This window comes from Meles meles, chromosome 6 (genome assembly GCF_922984935.1).
Source record: "Meles meles chromosome 6, mMelMel3.1 paternal haplotype, whole genome shotgun sequence".
NCBI lineage: Eukaryota > Metazoa > Chordata > Mammalia > Carnivora > Mustelidae > Meles > Meles meles.
This window is the reverse complement of record NC_060071.1, coordinates 21931503-21947268: the sequence shown is the minus strand read 5'-3', so window position 1 is coordinate 21947268 and position 15766 is coordinate 21931503. Positions and strand designations below refer to the sequence as shown.

Below are 15766 nucleotides of genomic sequence, written 5' to 3'. Positions count from 1 at the left end.
CACCCTAGGAGACCTTTTTTCTGGGAATGGTAACATCTTTCCTGCTAAGCACAGGTCCTGCTTCAGAATCATCAGTTTAACACTCTGCATTGCCTATCTGTGGAAAGGAAATCCTAGAGTAAAATGGTCATCCTTGGAACTAAGGGCATATGTGTTCCAATGTGAGGGCAAGAGGTCTATCCCCTGCCTGGAATGAATAGGTGAGACAGACACCTACAGATGTAGGTGAAGTGTGAGCCTTTCCAGAAGGCCTCTCGCTCTAGAGGCCAGCCGGGACCTGTGTCTGGTCATAGACCAGCCTTGCCAGGGCCAGAAGGGCAGAATCTGGACATGGTAATTCTAAAATGTTAGGCTCTGGAGCTCAGAGCCAGGTGGGTATTTTGCCCAAACTCCCCGCCTTGGCGCTCCAGGCTACCAGCAACCTGAGCTCACCAAAAGGCATCCTGGATTGGGGCAGTGAGATCCCAAGGCCCCACCTTAGCAGACTGGGAGCCAGGGTGGTCTGCCTTTGTTGGTCCCACGTGAGGATGGCTCTTATCTAAACACGTTCCTTCTTTCCCTGGCCCTGTCCCGCTACAGGCCCCTCTGGCACAACCGGAATCCCCAACAGCCTCCGTGGGGGAGGACGTGCAGTCCCTGGCCGACTCCCTGGACTCGGATCGGGACTCAGTGTGCAGCAATTCCAACAGCAATAATGGCAAGAACGGCAAGGAAAAGGAGAAGGAGAAGCAGCGCAAGGAGAAGGACAAGACCCGCGCGGACTCCGTGGCCAACAAGCTGGGCAGCTTCAGCAAGACGCTGGGCATCAAGCTAAAGAAAAACATGGGCGGCCTGGGCGGCCTGGTGCACGGCAAGATGGGCCGCGCTAACTCCGCCAACGGCAAGAACGGCGACGCACCGGAACGCGGCAAGGAGAAGAAGGCCAAGTCGCGCAAGGGCAGCAAGGAGGAGTCGGGCGCGTCGGCGAGCACGTCGCCGTCGGAGAAGACCACGCCGTCGCCCACGGACAAGGCGGCCGGGGCTTCCCCGGCCGAAAAGGGCGGCGGGCCGCGGGGCGACGCCTGGAAGTACAGCACGGACGTGAAGCTGAGCCTCAACATCCTACGCGCCGCCATGCAGGGCGAGCGCAAGTTCATCTTCGCGGGCCTGCTGCTCACCAGCCACCGGCACCAGTTCCACGAAGAGATGATAGGCTACTACCTGACCAGCGCGCAGGAGCGCTTCAGCGCCGAGCAGGAGCAGCGACGCCGCGAAGCCGCCGCCGCGGCCGCCGCCGCCTCTACGGCCAAGCGGCCGACGCGCAGGCCAGAGACCGAGGGCGCGCCGGGCCCCGAGCGCGCCTCGCCGGGCCCGCCGGCCGGGCCGCCCACGCAGCTGGTGCTCAAACTCAAGGAGCGCCCGAGCCCCGGGCCGGCAGCGGGCACGCGAGCGGCGCGGGCGGCCGCGGGCGGCGCGGCCTCCCCGGGCCTCGGCGGGGGCGCGCGACGGGCGGGCGCCAGCGGACCGCTCCCCGGCCGCAGCCCGCCGGCGCCGGCGCGCCAGAGCGTCATCCACGTGCAGGCGGCGGGCGCGCGGGACGACGCGTGCGCGCCGGCCGTGGGCGCGCTGCGGCCGTGCGCCACGTACCCGCAGCAGAACCGCTCGTTGTCGTCGCAGAGCTACAGCCCGGCGCGCGCCGCCGCCCTGCGCACTGTCAACACGGTCGAGTCGCTGGCGCGCGCCGTCCCCGGCGCCCTGCCCGGCGCGGCAGGGGCGGCCGGCACCGCCGAGCACAAGTCGCAGACCTACACCAACGGCTTCGGTGCCGCGCGCGACGGCCTGGAGTTCGCCGACGCCGACGCGCCGGCCGCCCGCTCGAACGGTGAGTGCGGCCGCGGCGGCCCGGGGCTGGCGCAGCGGCGCTGCCAGCGCGAGAACTGCGCGTTCTACGGGCGCGCCGAGACCGAGCACTACTGCTCGTACTGCTACCGCGAGGAGCTGCGGCGGCGGCGCGAGGCGCGCGGGGCCCGGCCCTGAGAGCGGCGCGCGCGCCAGCTTTTACCATAAAGGATTCCTTTTCCATTCTGTCGGTGTCTTTTTTACATGCCCTGGTCCACTGGAAGGCCGGCGACTCCTCGGTCAGTGCTGTGTACGTGTTTGGTCCAACGTTCCTAATGGTGCCTGAACCTACACTGACGCCACTCAGGTAGTAGACGGATAGGAAACAAGTCATACTGTTGGAAGTGGGTGTGCTAGCTAGCATCTGCCTCGTACCTGTGGAAACTCAATAGCCATTGCAAGAGTATTTTTGTTCCTCAATAAGAGAAATAAAGAAATTTGCAGCCCTTTGTTTTTAGAAGGGAGTGTTTCACATTTTTTTTTTTTTTTGCTTTATTTTCCCCGCCCCCCACCCCCACGCCAGCCCAGCGACTGACCTCTTCCGCGTAGCGATCACACGTGTGCGGTCGGTACCACCCAGGGTTTAGAAGCAAACCCCAAACCCGCAGCCCGGGACTGCAGCGGGGGCTGTGCTGCGGGCTCGCCCCTGCTTACCCTCCGGAGTCCTGAGTCCCGGGAGGGCAGGGGGCAGGGTGCCGCCCGCTCACGCGGTCTGGTGGTCACGGGGGCCCTTTAGGAATACACCGCTTCATCGCATAAGCAAAACCTCCTTCCACGTTCCCCCTCCCCCAAAAAACAACCCCTGGCTCGAGCAACATTCACACTGCCATCAAAGCCACAGGCGTCCTAGGATCTGCACTGGACAACCTACCTCGCAGGGCGCAGTGAGGTGTAGTGATGGCTCCCGGTGCCGGGCAGCTCAGGTGACAGGAGCTTTCCAAAGACACCTTGGGTCCAAAAAGCAAGGTTCCGAACTCACTATTTGGAATTGCCCGTGTATGAGCAAAGACGACAGCCTGCTCACATTGTTCCTATGAAGACACTTCCACAGTGAACTATCGCCGGAGGGCCCCTAGGAAGTGATTACGGTGCCCCAGGAGAGAGGCGAGGTCACTGTGTAAGCCCCCACATTAAGCTACTTTGAAACCCGGCCTGTGCCCCTTTCCAAGGGGAAGGGGCTGAGGGCAGCCCGGAAGGAAGCCCATCCCCACCTCCACCTGCATCTGTCTGGGTCCAGCCAGGTAAAAGGGCGTCACTCCCGTTGGGGTCCCCTCTGCAGGGTAGGGTAACCCTGCCTGTGGCTCCCTAACATATTGAGGGGGCAGCCCCATCCCTGAGCAGTCCCTTTTTTGGTGCCTCCTACATTTCTTGAGGAAAAAAAAAATGTGTCCTTAACTACCCTATTTTGAGCAGCAATATGCAGCCTCTTCCTTCCAAGATTACCTCTGGAGAATCCCGTTCTTGGCCAAGGACACTGAGGAGTTAAATCTGCCTCACTAGGGAGAGATCTTGTTTCCAAGAAATACGGATAAGATGGGTAAAATCCTCACTAGCAAAAGAATGCTTTAAAACCTGCAGGAGCCTTAGAATAGCTTCTAATAATCCTAAGAAAGAGAGGAGATAGCGCCCAGCTTTGCTGTGGGTGTATCCTCAGAAAATGCAGGAGGTAGACCATCTCTTCATGGGAGCCAGCTTCTCCTTCTCCAGAAAGGATGCTTTTCCCTCTGACATAAAGAGCAGCAAAAAAATAAATAAAAAACAAAAAAAGGGGGGGATTTTTTTTTACTTGTTTGAAGAATTATAGTAATTTGAGTATCTCCTGTGAGTAATTCCTTTTTGTTTTTAATCCACAGCACGTGGAGTTTTCAGTGAGTTATTCAAGTTTTGCATAAGTGGTTCCTTACCTAAATCAAAATTATTTATTAAATAGAATCTTTAAGAAATTTTTTGGAAGTTTTACTTTTCACGCCGAACAATACTTTCAATGTGTGGTGATTACTAACATCCGTGTCCCTCATATTACTGGGATTTCTTTTGTTACTCAGAAAAAAAAAAAGTTTTTTAAAAATCTCTCATCGAGGGGGTTTGTGGCAGCTTTTTGGACTGATTCTTTGTGTCCTGCTGAACAACTGCTTTGACATCCAAAGCTGTGAGGTCACAGGAAGTATTGCATCATGTGTAGACACCGAGTATGGCTCTCGCCCCGCCCCTCACTCTTAGAAGGTTGAGACAGCCAACATTGAAAATGCTTAATTGTGCGTTCTGAAACCAAACTCATGTGCACAAGAAGTCAAAAAGGCATAAAGTAAATTTGCTTGTTTTTTTAATTTTCTAATGTTGAAACAGCCAACCAGAAATTTCCCACACTGGCTATGCAAATATTTTATCTTTCTCATGCCAGGTTAAAAGAAGAAAAAAAAAAAAGGTGGGGGGCTGAGAATAAACATGGTCCATTGTAATACCAGAGAAAAACCTTTGAAACCAGGCAGTATAATCCGTAGGTATTATTTTTTTTTAATGGTGACATGTTCTATCTCCAGTTTCAAAGTCCCCTCCACCCCACCACACCCATAGATGTGCCATGAATAAAAGCCTAAGATCCAGCTACCAGCCACCATGGTGGCTTCTTCAGCCATGTGGAAGGCCCCTGACTTCATGTGGTCATGAGGTGGCTCAGCTTGCCAGGGTGCCTGTGGGTGCTTGTCCACATTGTTTACAAAAAGCTGTTTCCTTTTGTGAAAGATCTGAATCCCTTCCTCTAAACAGTATTGAAACAGTGAGAGAATCTACCGTTACATTAAACTTTCTAGTCCAGTGTACCAGGAATGTCCCATGTCATTCAAAAGAGCTCTTTAGACCCGGTCCCTGGCCAGAGTTCCCTCAAACCAAATTAGTTTGTCAGGCTGAACAGTAACTATTAGAAACGGCTATGTTGTTTACATGTGGGCCAAGAAGTCCTCTAATATCCTTCTGTGACTTGGGGACCCCTTGTGGATCAGGGAAAGGTTAAGTGGATTATAGACACTGGAGAAAAGGAAGAAAGCCAGTCTTGATTCTAGAAAGGCTGAGAGCCCCACCTGAGCACACGTCCTGGACTTGGAGTGCATGGCAGACCCTGCCTGTGAATGGCCTTCTTTTCTGATGTGGCCACACTTCCCTTTCTGGGAAGGTCAGATGTCTCTAAGTGAGAGCATGTTTCCAGAAGGATCCTAGATACTTCTAAACCCCAATGGATGTTGTTTGAGTAATTTGCTTCCCATTTCCCGCACATGCAATACCTGGGTATATGATATTTTTTTAAATAATGTATTGTTAAAGGAAGGTGTTTTTAAGTGTATTCTGTTTGTAGACTTTATGCTATGTTATGTTGAAATTTTACAAACCAAGTTTAAACTGTACTATAGAAATTATTTTTATATTATTTTCAGAATATGCCACAGAGCAATATTTTGCACCCTTACCTTGTCACAGGGTTGTCCCCCTTGGAAGGGTAACTGTAGGTGGGAAGGGGCTCCACACTGTGGGCTGTTGGGTTTAAGTGCTTTTTGCTATTTGCTCACATCCCCTCTGAAAGTGGGAGTATGTAAATGTTTTCTTTTATATTGGAAGCTTGATTTTTTGTTGTTGTTGTTCTGTCCATGGATTTGAGTACTGTAGCTTTCCTCTTAAATGAATACTTTATACTCACTAAGTTACTGCAGACTTTCTCTTACCTATTACCACCCAGTGACTCAAGTGGAGTTCTGAAAAGTTTGGATCTGTTACTTTAAAATTTTAATACTCTCCAAAATGATTCATTAGTTCTAGCAGCTTACCATCAGGAGTTTGGCGACAGGAGATAAAAAGTTGCTCCACACCCCAAGTGCACATGGTTCTCACCCCCTCCCTTAGCAGCCACAAGCTTATTTTGCAAACCACTCTACTTTGCACAAATAAACTTAACCTATCAAAAGTTATTTCACATCAGTTGGTGGGGGGGAAGGGCTGTACTTATTGGTGGTGGGAAATTTGTGCGAGAGGAAAAAAAAAAGCTTTGCCAAACCCATGTGTGTGTTAAGTTCCATCTCTGCCAGTCTTTCATGTTTACTTCCAAGACCTGGAGTAAAAGCTGAAGCATGTTTGGGGTTTCTTTCTTTATGACACGATTCCTTTCTCCTCATTGTGGTGTGGACTTTACAAAATAAGTTCCTACAGTGTTTTTTTCTTTTTTCCTTTTTCTTTCTTTCAGTGCTTCTAATAAATAAGACAAAAATGTGTTTCCGTGGCTGAGTGAGCCCCGCCTTGCCAGACTTTGGCCCCTGTGGCATCACCCTGTGGGCTGCTGAGGTGGCCTCTGCTCTGGCTAGAGTCTGGTTCTGCTTTCACCTGAGGGCAGACACACCGTGCAAAGCCCCAGAGGTGGCTGGCAGTCCCGACACCAGAGAGAAGGCACCCCCTTCCCGAAAGCCTTAAAATGGTGGCTCTCTGGAGACCCTGGGCACCACCTCCCCATTCAGTCCTGACTGTCAGCCGTTTCCTACTCACACTGCCCCACTTGGGTGTGGCTCTCCAGGGCAGAAGCGGGGGTGCTCAGTTTCATCCTTTCATCCCCGACCACCTGCATCCATCCCCACATCTACTCTGCAGCACTGGTTCTGCCAGCACAGAGCGTGTTTCTGACAGTGCTGCCTGTGGACGCGGAGATGGGTCCAGGATAGCTGCTCCTAGAAAGACCTGCAGGGCATGCATGGTGGGAACCCCCCACTCCCCTCAAGAAACCCCCCACCCCGGGCTGCATGGAGCACCTTCCAGGGTACAGCGTTTTGGAGGATTGGTACTTCGGCTCCAAGCAGGGTTCAGAATGGCCTGTTGGCAGTTACATAGCCCCAAAAGCAGTCCTTCTGGGACCACACCACCTCCATCAGAGAAGAGGGAGGCCGAGGCCCTGCATGCACCCTCCAAAATGACTGGCATGTGCGGGCTCTGCAATAGGGATATGCTTTACTCCAAGGGGCCGACTTAACACATAACCCCAAGGACAGAAGCCCTTCTCACCAAACAGTCCTTGCCATGTCACTGTTTCTATTCCATTCTGCAAAGTAGTTGTTGAAATTTGCATTTTCACTGCTGGATTCTTGCAAAAAAAAAGGAGTCCCGCCAGCCTCAGTTGTGTACATACAGAAGGATACCCATGGCTTACGCTTTTTTATTCACCAAGAGAGCACCTTAGTACATACACGTGTGTACAAACATATGTGTATGTGTGTATACATATATACACACATATATATAATCAGTTCTTTACAAGGTGAAGAGTTACAGTTGATTTTCAGGGTATAGGCTGAATCTACTCAAGACCAAAGCAACCCGTTAATTTAACGAGGATAAGTTAGTAAAACCAGCTGTTTGACAGTATTGACAGACAATGGAGAGTGACTCTCGGTGAAGAAACAGCCAAGTCCTTACAAAGACCATTCCCACTCCAGCACTTCTCTGACCTTCTGCTCCTCCTTGTTAGCTGCTCCACCACAGCAACAATGGGCCTGCCTCAGGGCCTTTGCACATGCTGTTCCTCCTTGCACGTGGAATGTTCTCTGCCGCCCCCCCCTTGCTCCAAGCCACCTGCCTCACCCTTAACTACCTGCCAGTCTTTGCTCCAATGTCACTTTCAAGGAGGCCTTCCCTGATTTATTGAAAAGACAACACACCTCACCCTCCCTGCCACCTCCCTGTGCATTGTCTGTGTGTTTCTTACCATCTGAGTGCTGCACATATGAATTATTCATTCACTTTATGTCCTCCCTCCAACCTCCCATAGAATGTAAGCTCCACGTGGGCAGGAATTTCTGTTTGTTTGCTCACTGCTGTATTCCTGGTGCCTATAACAGTGCCTGACACGTATTAGGCACTGGATAAATATTTGTAGAAGAAGAGAAATGAAATCAGTTATTTGATAACTATGAAGCCTAGTGATACCTGTTTCAATCGTTATCAAATCCATAGTCCACTACTGTCCCCCAAGTGGGGAAAATTTTAGCTGATAAAGCAGCATGGCTGCTCCTCCAGCTTGTGGTCTGTGATGCCAGATAGGACAGTGAGCACATCAACCCAACCGTGGCAGGTTTCTTCATGTCTCTGTGAAGGCCTGCCCGGTGGCCCTCCCCCACAGCTATGAGACCCCACTGTTTACAGAAAGCTCTCTGGAACAAGCTACAGCAGGGGTAGTTTCCCTACCGGGTGCCTCTCACTGTCAGGCACACTGTGACGGACCTCCATGATGTCGTTATGGGCCCGGACCATTTTAGGGAGTCCCTTATAATCAGCCCTGTGGACACTGTTCCTCCACAGTGCCTCCAAGGAGACTGGCATTCCTTCCTATAACAAACTCAGGGGGCAGCGGATGACCCAGTCCAGGGAAGGAGGTCAATCTGACCACTAGAAAGACCCATCCTCCTGTCACCAAAAGCAGGCCTGCAAAGGAAGAGGAGCTTCTCGTGCAGAATAACGGGGGCAGGCATGGGTAACTGGACTGACAAAGTTGGGAGCAGCAGGGGCAGAGAACCAAGGCCCCTCTGAATCTCCCCCTCCATCACTGGCGGGCATGTGCTGGAGGGACAGAGCCTTGACAACACAGAGCCAAACAACACACGCCTCCTTGGCCCTGGCCGCCCCCAGAGCAGGAGGCCGTCAAATGCAGTCAGGCGACCTCACTCACCAGCAGGGGAGGGACGCTTCCTCCTCTGAACTGCCCACCTCTGCAGGATGATTTTCACAACTACCTAACGTTGGTGTTTACTTCCAGGTCCTTTGGCCAAATGTGTTTTCCTCTAAGAGTTGTTGGCAAAATACTGTTACAAGCTTCTTATAGGACCTTTGTCCTACTGTAGCCTAGTTAAAAGGCTTTGTCCTTCTCTTGAACCCCCTTCCATGTTTTTTGCTGTCGTTTCTCTGGGTGCCATATCTTAGGGTCCCTCATGGTGGGGATGTGAGGTCCCCTTCATAACAGTCCCTCTGCACCTGCCCGGCAGACAGTAAGTGGGCCCACACATGTGTGACCTTTGCTTAAATTGCCAAATAAACAGCGTCCCTTTCCCTGCTGCCCTAACAAGCTGGGGGCACACTCCTGCCAGTACTCAGAACACAGGCTTTCCCAGGGCTGCCCCCTCGATCCACTCCAACCTTTCTCCAGGGGCAGGTGCCCTGTGGTCTGCCTAAGTTCTTTCTACACATTCTTCCCGCTTGCATGGAATGGGATCCAAACACCTGATTTAGAATTACAGTCTGGCAGGCAGGAGTGGGGCAACTTGTCTCCACTAACTTATGACCAAAACTAATAACACAACCATGATCATGGTCGGAGATCCGCCATGGCCCGGAGCCTCAGTAGAAAGGCAGACTCCACCTCTGACAGAGCCGGTCTCCATTCGACACAGGAGGGAAGCCTGGGTCCTCGGCCACGCCATCAGAGGGGCTACTAGAGGTGCAGGGAGGCTGGCCCGAATATGCTCACAGCCTTGCCGCAGAGCCTGAACCCTGTTCACCATCATCTTTGATTAAGTTGGTCTTGTTTTAACCGAGGGCTGTCGAAGTGTAATTGCTTTGTTCCATCAAACATGCATTTGGCTACAAGAGTCAGTGAATGTTATCTCTCTGTTTCTGTTCTTTTTTTTCTTTTTTCACTTATTTGACCCATTTCGGGATGAAATACATTGCTTTGTTTCCCCGATTTGCTCGATTCCTGTGGACGAGAGAGAACACGGAGGCAAAAACGGATCATAAATCCCATTACTTTGACCAAGTTACCCAGAGCCCTTGTCTACCTGGGAGCATTCATTCTCATTCAGTGCAAATACTCTTTTCCATCTGGTCCATTCTTGGAGAAGGAACCCATTCTAAGAGCTGTCATTGGTGGTCGGGTTGTTACTTTATTAAGTATTAAAGCACTAAACCAATTTTTGCAATATGTAGTAAATCTTGCTTTCATTTTGGAAAACTTCCAGTAATGACTACTGCACTTTTTATAGAAGAACTGTATTTCATTTCTTTCTTTTATGAAAGATTATTTCAAGTAAAAATAGCTCTGTAATCCGTGTGACACGGCTTCTCCATTCCTTGACACAGAGAGAAGCTTTCATGCCTACTCAATAAAATTAACATGTTTGTAAAGCACTGGTTGGTCCAATTATTTGTTCGCTCCTGTGTTCCTGGTAAAACAGTATCTAAGAAAAGCTTTACGGCCCAGAGGGAGAAGATTCTATCCGGCATCCATTCACACCAGCAGTTTTTAAATCAGATGAGCTATAAACCAGTTATCACAGTTTCATCGTATAAGAGACAGAAAACGATCCTTTTAAAAATGATCATGACACATTCTATCTGAATGAAATTGACAGGATTTTTTTTTAACACCCACTGAGCAGAGAGCCAGATGCAGGGCTCGAACCAGGACCCTGGGATCATGACTAGAGTCGAAGGCAGACGCTTAACACGTGAGCCACCCAGGAGCGCAGACAGGATATTTCTTAACCCATGTATGCCGGAGGGAGCAACGTGAGCAAGTGGATACCACCAGGTAGCATAGAGGATGAAAGTGGATTCACAGCCGGCCTCATGGAATCTCTCTTGCGGAAGGTTGGGGTTGGAGTGGGAGCAGGGCAATGTGAATTAGCATGGACAGAAGGAAAGAAACGATGCTCAGCTGGCCTATGGGACCCTCTGAGCCAATGGCCTCTACACACACCTGGGATCAGCGTTGAGGCCAGTAAGACTCGTCCATGTCTGGTCCTGATGTTCTTAGTTCTCTGAGGACAGCCAGAGAATCCCAGAGGAAAGGCAGATTCTACCACCGGCGTGGTATGGGAGGGGACGGGAACCCTGCACTGGGAGACAGAAAGCCAGGCCAGGATTCTTAAAATGAGGGATTCGAGAGCAGGAGCTCTAAGTCCCCAACCAAATCAAGGAGCCTGTGTGTCATTTAGGGGAAAAGAAATTGGGAAACTGGACAAACAAGTAGATCAAATGCACAAAAAGGGAACAGAGAGGCCCTGTGGTGAGAGCGCCTGTGGGAAGCAGCTCAGCACAGGGCTGGCTGGGGAGCGAGGCTGGAGAGGCCCGGTCATTCAAAGCTGCAAGGGAAGAGGGGAAGAGGGTGGACTGCACAGACCTGGCTTCAGACCTCTGCAAAGGGAGGCTGCCCTACCAGTGCCTCTGCTTCTGGGGTCCAGAGGAGGAACCCCGCGGGGCTGGGTTCCCATCTCGGAGGAGGGGCTGCTGTCTCTGGGGGTGCATGGTTCTGCAGGGCCCTCCACGTGGGGGAGAAACAAAATTAGAACCAACGGCAGCTGCCAAGTGAGGGAGTATTGCCAGGACAAGGCTGGCGGGAACTGGAAGCAAAAGGAAAGAGCAAGTCGTCGGCCTCCGTGTGTCTGTCTAGGCACACGCATATGTATGGATACATGCATATGTGTACGTGGCCACGATACACACAGATGTATGTGGGCATGCCCACACGTGTGTTTGCATGCACGAATATACACACACCGAGCATGGAGGAAAGTAAGGAGATACAGCTCTCTACCTCAGTCGCCTGGTCTGTCCCTGGCCGTGGGACCGTGGCTGATATTCATAACTTTCTTTCCATGACCCTTGCGCTCCGTCAGAAGGTCAGCTTGCTGGGATTCTTTACCTGATGGATAACACCCACTTCCATTTCTGAAGGGTCCAAATCCTCAGCAGTCCTGCTGAGTTTACCATTAACTTTTATTTTGGGATGTGGGTATAATTAAGGGCACCCCGAGGAGCCCTTGGATTTCAGACATCAACGCCCTGGCACCCACGGGCTAGCAGCAGCTCACGTTTTCCCTGATAATGAAGTCCCCAACCCCCACCCATGCAGTGACTCCCTTCTTCTCATCGATGCTGTAGTTTGACAAACCCAGAACGGCCCGGTGTCAGCTTCCCGTCCAGTCACGCCACTGCGTAGACTGGGTTGAGGTCCTCCTTCCTTGATAACTAAGACCTACAAGCCAGAAGAGCTTGGGGTATGGGGCAGGGAAGCTTTGGTTCTTGGTTATGATGCTTAGCGGTGACAAGAGTCACTCTCCCACCTACCCCTTGTTTCCCAGACCGTGTGTTCTGGCCACGGGACAGACACCACCACACGGCAGTTGCTGAATCAAACCATAAACTCCTTCTGGAAGACAGAACTCCCACCTTTCCGGGAGCTGTCTCCCCACTGGCATCATAAGGAAATCTTCAATGGGCCATTCCATGGCTCTAGAAGGCCAGCTGCTTCTGGGTCAGTGGGATATGTAGTGAGTGAATTCCATGTGCACGATCCCGTTGCTGTAAAAATTTGTCATCAGAAACCACATCGTGGTGGCTGGGTGGCTCGGCCGGTTAAGGGTCCGAATCTCAGTTTCCACTCAGGTCATGATCTCGGGGTCGTGAGATGGAGCCCCACGTCCAGCTCTGTGCTCAGTGCAGAGTCGGGTTGAGATTCTTTCCTCCTTTGTCTTTAACCCCCCTCCTCTTCCCCTCCCCCACTCATGCTCATTCTATTTTCTCTCTTTCTTTTGAAAATAAATAAATAAAATCTTTAGCAGGAACCTGTGGAATACCATAATGGTGAACAAGGCATTTACAACGTCCATGATTAGTCATTTTTGGTGTAAGCGTTGCCAAAAGGGCAAATCTGAATCCAGAATACATCTCTTCCAGGGAAGGGAAATTGCTTTCCCTCCATAATGGAAGGGATCTGGTGTGATCAGCCAGCCACCAGGGGTCTGGCTGGCTATCGCAATCAATGAGCTCTGTGCTGGTCGCAGAAGTTGCAATGGCACAGCAGGGCAGTCTCCAGGACCACCTTGGTGAGAGGAAATCTGGGTGTTGTGCTCATCCATAGCCCCCATCCCCACAGAGGCCCATTGAGCAAACATCGGGATGGCTGGGGAAAGGGTTGGCCGACATCACAGAACATGCCGTCTTGTTCACCTGATTCTTGGCAGTCTTCTCTGCATTTGGTACCTTTAAGGAGCATAAAAATGGGGCACAAGTATCCTCATGCTCTATGCACATGTTGAGAGAGCCATCAACAGACATCTTCCCTTTGTCCCCATACCGCCTTATCACCAGTCTCTGAATCTTGTTCCTTCAATGTTCCTGATCGAAGTATTTGCCCCAGTGTGGGTCAGGGTTTCTTAATACTGCCATGAGTGACATTTGGGGTTCAGTAGTTCTTTTCTGTAGGGAACTGTCCTGTGTATGTTGTAAGATGTTTAGCAACATCCCTGGCTGACCTTGACTACCAGATGCCAGTTGTGCCCTCTACCCGGATGTGACCATCAAAAATGTCCTCCCAACATTGCCAGCGTCCTCAAGTTGGGGACAGGGGGACCATCCCTGTGAAGAATTACTAGTATAGGTTTAATTCTTCTGTCTGTCTTTCAGCCCAAAAAAGAGAGAAACATTTGTTCTGCTCACGTCTCGTCCACTAGGATGATTTCCCTTCTCCACGGTCTTTCAAGGACACTCCAGACTGGGATTGTACCTCTCATAGCCTGCTCTCAGCTGGAACCAGCACATCCCAGAGAACCATCTGGAAGCAGGCCTGCTCAGCCATCTGGTCCTAAGGAACTGCCCATGAGGCATCGATTGAAGGAGAGGAGGTAAGAAGCAAGAGAACATGTCACAGGGTCTGAGCCACCTGCTCAAGCAAATGACATGTGCCTTCTGGGCTTTCTCGATCACAGCCTCTTAGGCGCCATCTCTGCTCGATGACAGACTGCAGAGGGTGGCGGACCAGATCACACCCAGCCCATGCTGCACAGCTCTGGATTATGAAGTCAGTCCATGTCCTCTGGTCAGCTGTTCTGTCCCTACCCGGACCAGCAGTATTCCAGCAGCTGTTTCTTAGAAAGGAGAACAGTTAAATGCAGCAGAGGTCATGGCTTTGTTCCAGAGCCCTAGAGTCTGTACTATGATGCGCCCTCTGGGGTTCCCTATAGCATTGCTGTTGGCCATGAACGCTCGAGCACCACTGGGTCTGTTAGAGGATAAGGCCCAGGGGGTTCCCACTCAAAACTGGTGGCCTTACTAATGCCTTGGTAAAAAAATGCATTGGCAAAGCACACCCAAAGAGCACATAGGTTGCCTTCAAAATCCAAAAGTCAGCAAGTGTCATGCCTCTTTTGGGGGGTAGAATGATGTATTTTTCACTTTGATGGGGTATCCTGAAAAGTTCTATACGTCCCCCGATACTCCACCAAAGTAGTAAGTAGGGCCCTGAACATTTGTGGAGTTCTCCTCCCACTTCTGTGTCTTACTGAGGCAGACGTAGTCAGCATAAGGAGGTCAGTGATGAGGTCCATTACGGCGTTCTGTGGCATCCCGGTCAGCTCTAGTATGGCAGAAAGCAGGGAAAGGGGCAGGAGGAGAGAGCACACTGTTGGCACTCCTGGACATGCGCAAACTGTTTCTGGTGGTCTTACTAATCGACGCAGAGAACCAAAGTCACCCACCAGTTCCCAGAAGAGGTGTTTCGTCTAGAGCAGCAGGAGCAAGCAAAGGCTGACTGCGATCTACTGCCTTCCTCCCGCAGGTGTCGGTCTTCCATGTAAGTCAAACAAGCAAGGAACAGGACTATCCTAGGAACCTCTCCCCCCTTATACCGCCCCAGTCCCCGATAGCACCGCTAATCTCTGAGATGCCCCCAAGTGGAGAATTCATTACCCTTGATTTATCACTGTGGTAGGCAGGGGATAATTCCAGGCCTGAATTTCACCTTCATCCCACTTTCTACCAAAAAAGCATCACTTCAAGGCAGGAAAGCTCACTGCCGAATGGAACTTTGCCAACTATGCATGGGAAACGGGAAACACACACAGGTCAGGCCCACAGACTCACCCATCCCACGGACATCCATGCTTGGGACAAAACTCTTTTTATCCTCTGACCTCTACAAGCCTCCACCCTGACGGGAGGGTCACCGTGGAATGTGCAGTTCCGTGACAACTCAGAGCAGGTGCCGAGTGCCCTGGGTGATTGAGGTATTCCTGTCCCCCATGACTACATGGGAATAGACATTTGCCAGAACGAGTCTTTTTGTCCCAGGGCACAGTCCCCCTTGGGAAAGGTCACAGACCCCTGGAGGAGGTTTGGAGGAGAACCACAAGACACAGCTAGGGTGACACGCAGGGTCTTTTCTCAAGGGGGCCTGGCTCGAATTTAGCCAAGGGGCTCCAGACCTGGAAAGTGGCTCAGATCGGCAAATTCGACGAACAGCTGTGTCTCCACTCTACGGTTACGTAAGTAGGGAATTATGCCTTCAAATCAGAAGAGGAGTTTAATAGAGTTGATTTTGTTGAGGTCTCGTTTATGCACAGTAAAATGCACAGGGATCCAAGGTACAGTGGAATGACTCTTCACAAATGTATCCTTTCCGGTTCCCACCCCCACCGTGATCAAGACCCGGATCATCTCATCACCTCCGGGAGACCCCTCCTGCCCTCCCTGGCACTCCCCACCCCCAGCCCCAAAGCGGCTACTGTGCAGCTCCCTTCAGGTTCACGCTGTCTGTTCCAAAACGTCATACAAAAGGAGTCATAATGTATCCCATCTTGTGTCAGTTTACAGCGGTATTCCGTTCTGTGACGACACCACACTTTGTGTATCCATTTTCCTATTAACGAATGGCCAGATTGTTTCTTGTTTGGGGCTGTTATGAATAGCCACCATGAGCCCTGGTGAGCATTTTGTGGATTTAAGCTGTCCTTTCTCCTGGACACCTACAAAGGAGCAAAACCACTGGGTCCTAGAATGAGTGTATACGTCACATGGTTAGAAATTTTCAACCAGGGTCCCACAGAGGTTGTGCGGTTTTACAATTCTACCGGCAAATGGTTTCGGTTCC

General features: G+C 51.3%; 1 protein-coding gene across 1 annotated transcript in view; it reads left to right on the top strand.

Moving 5' to 3' along the window:
* OTUD7A (OTU deubiquitinase 7A) overlaps positions 1-10026 on the top strand; it is a 387396-nt gene extending 377370 nt beyond the window's left edge. Inside the window, exon 14 of the mRNA XM_046010022.1 lies at positions 580-10026. Within this exon, the coding sequence (XP_045865978.1) occupies positions 580-2016 (1437 nt within the window). The 3' untranslated portion in view covers positions 2017-10026. The remainder of the gene's footprint in view (positions 1-579) is intronic.
* The last annotated feature ends 5740 nt before the right edge of the window (positions 10027-15766 follow it).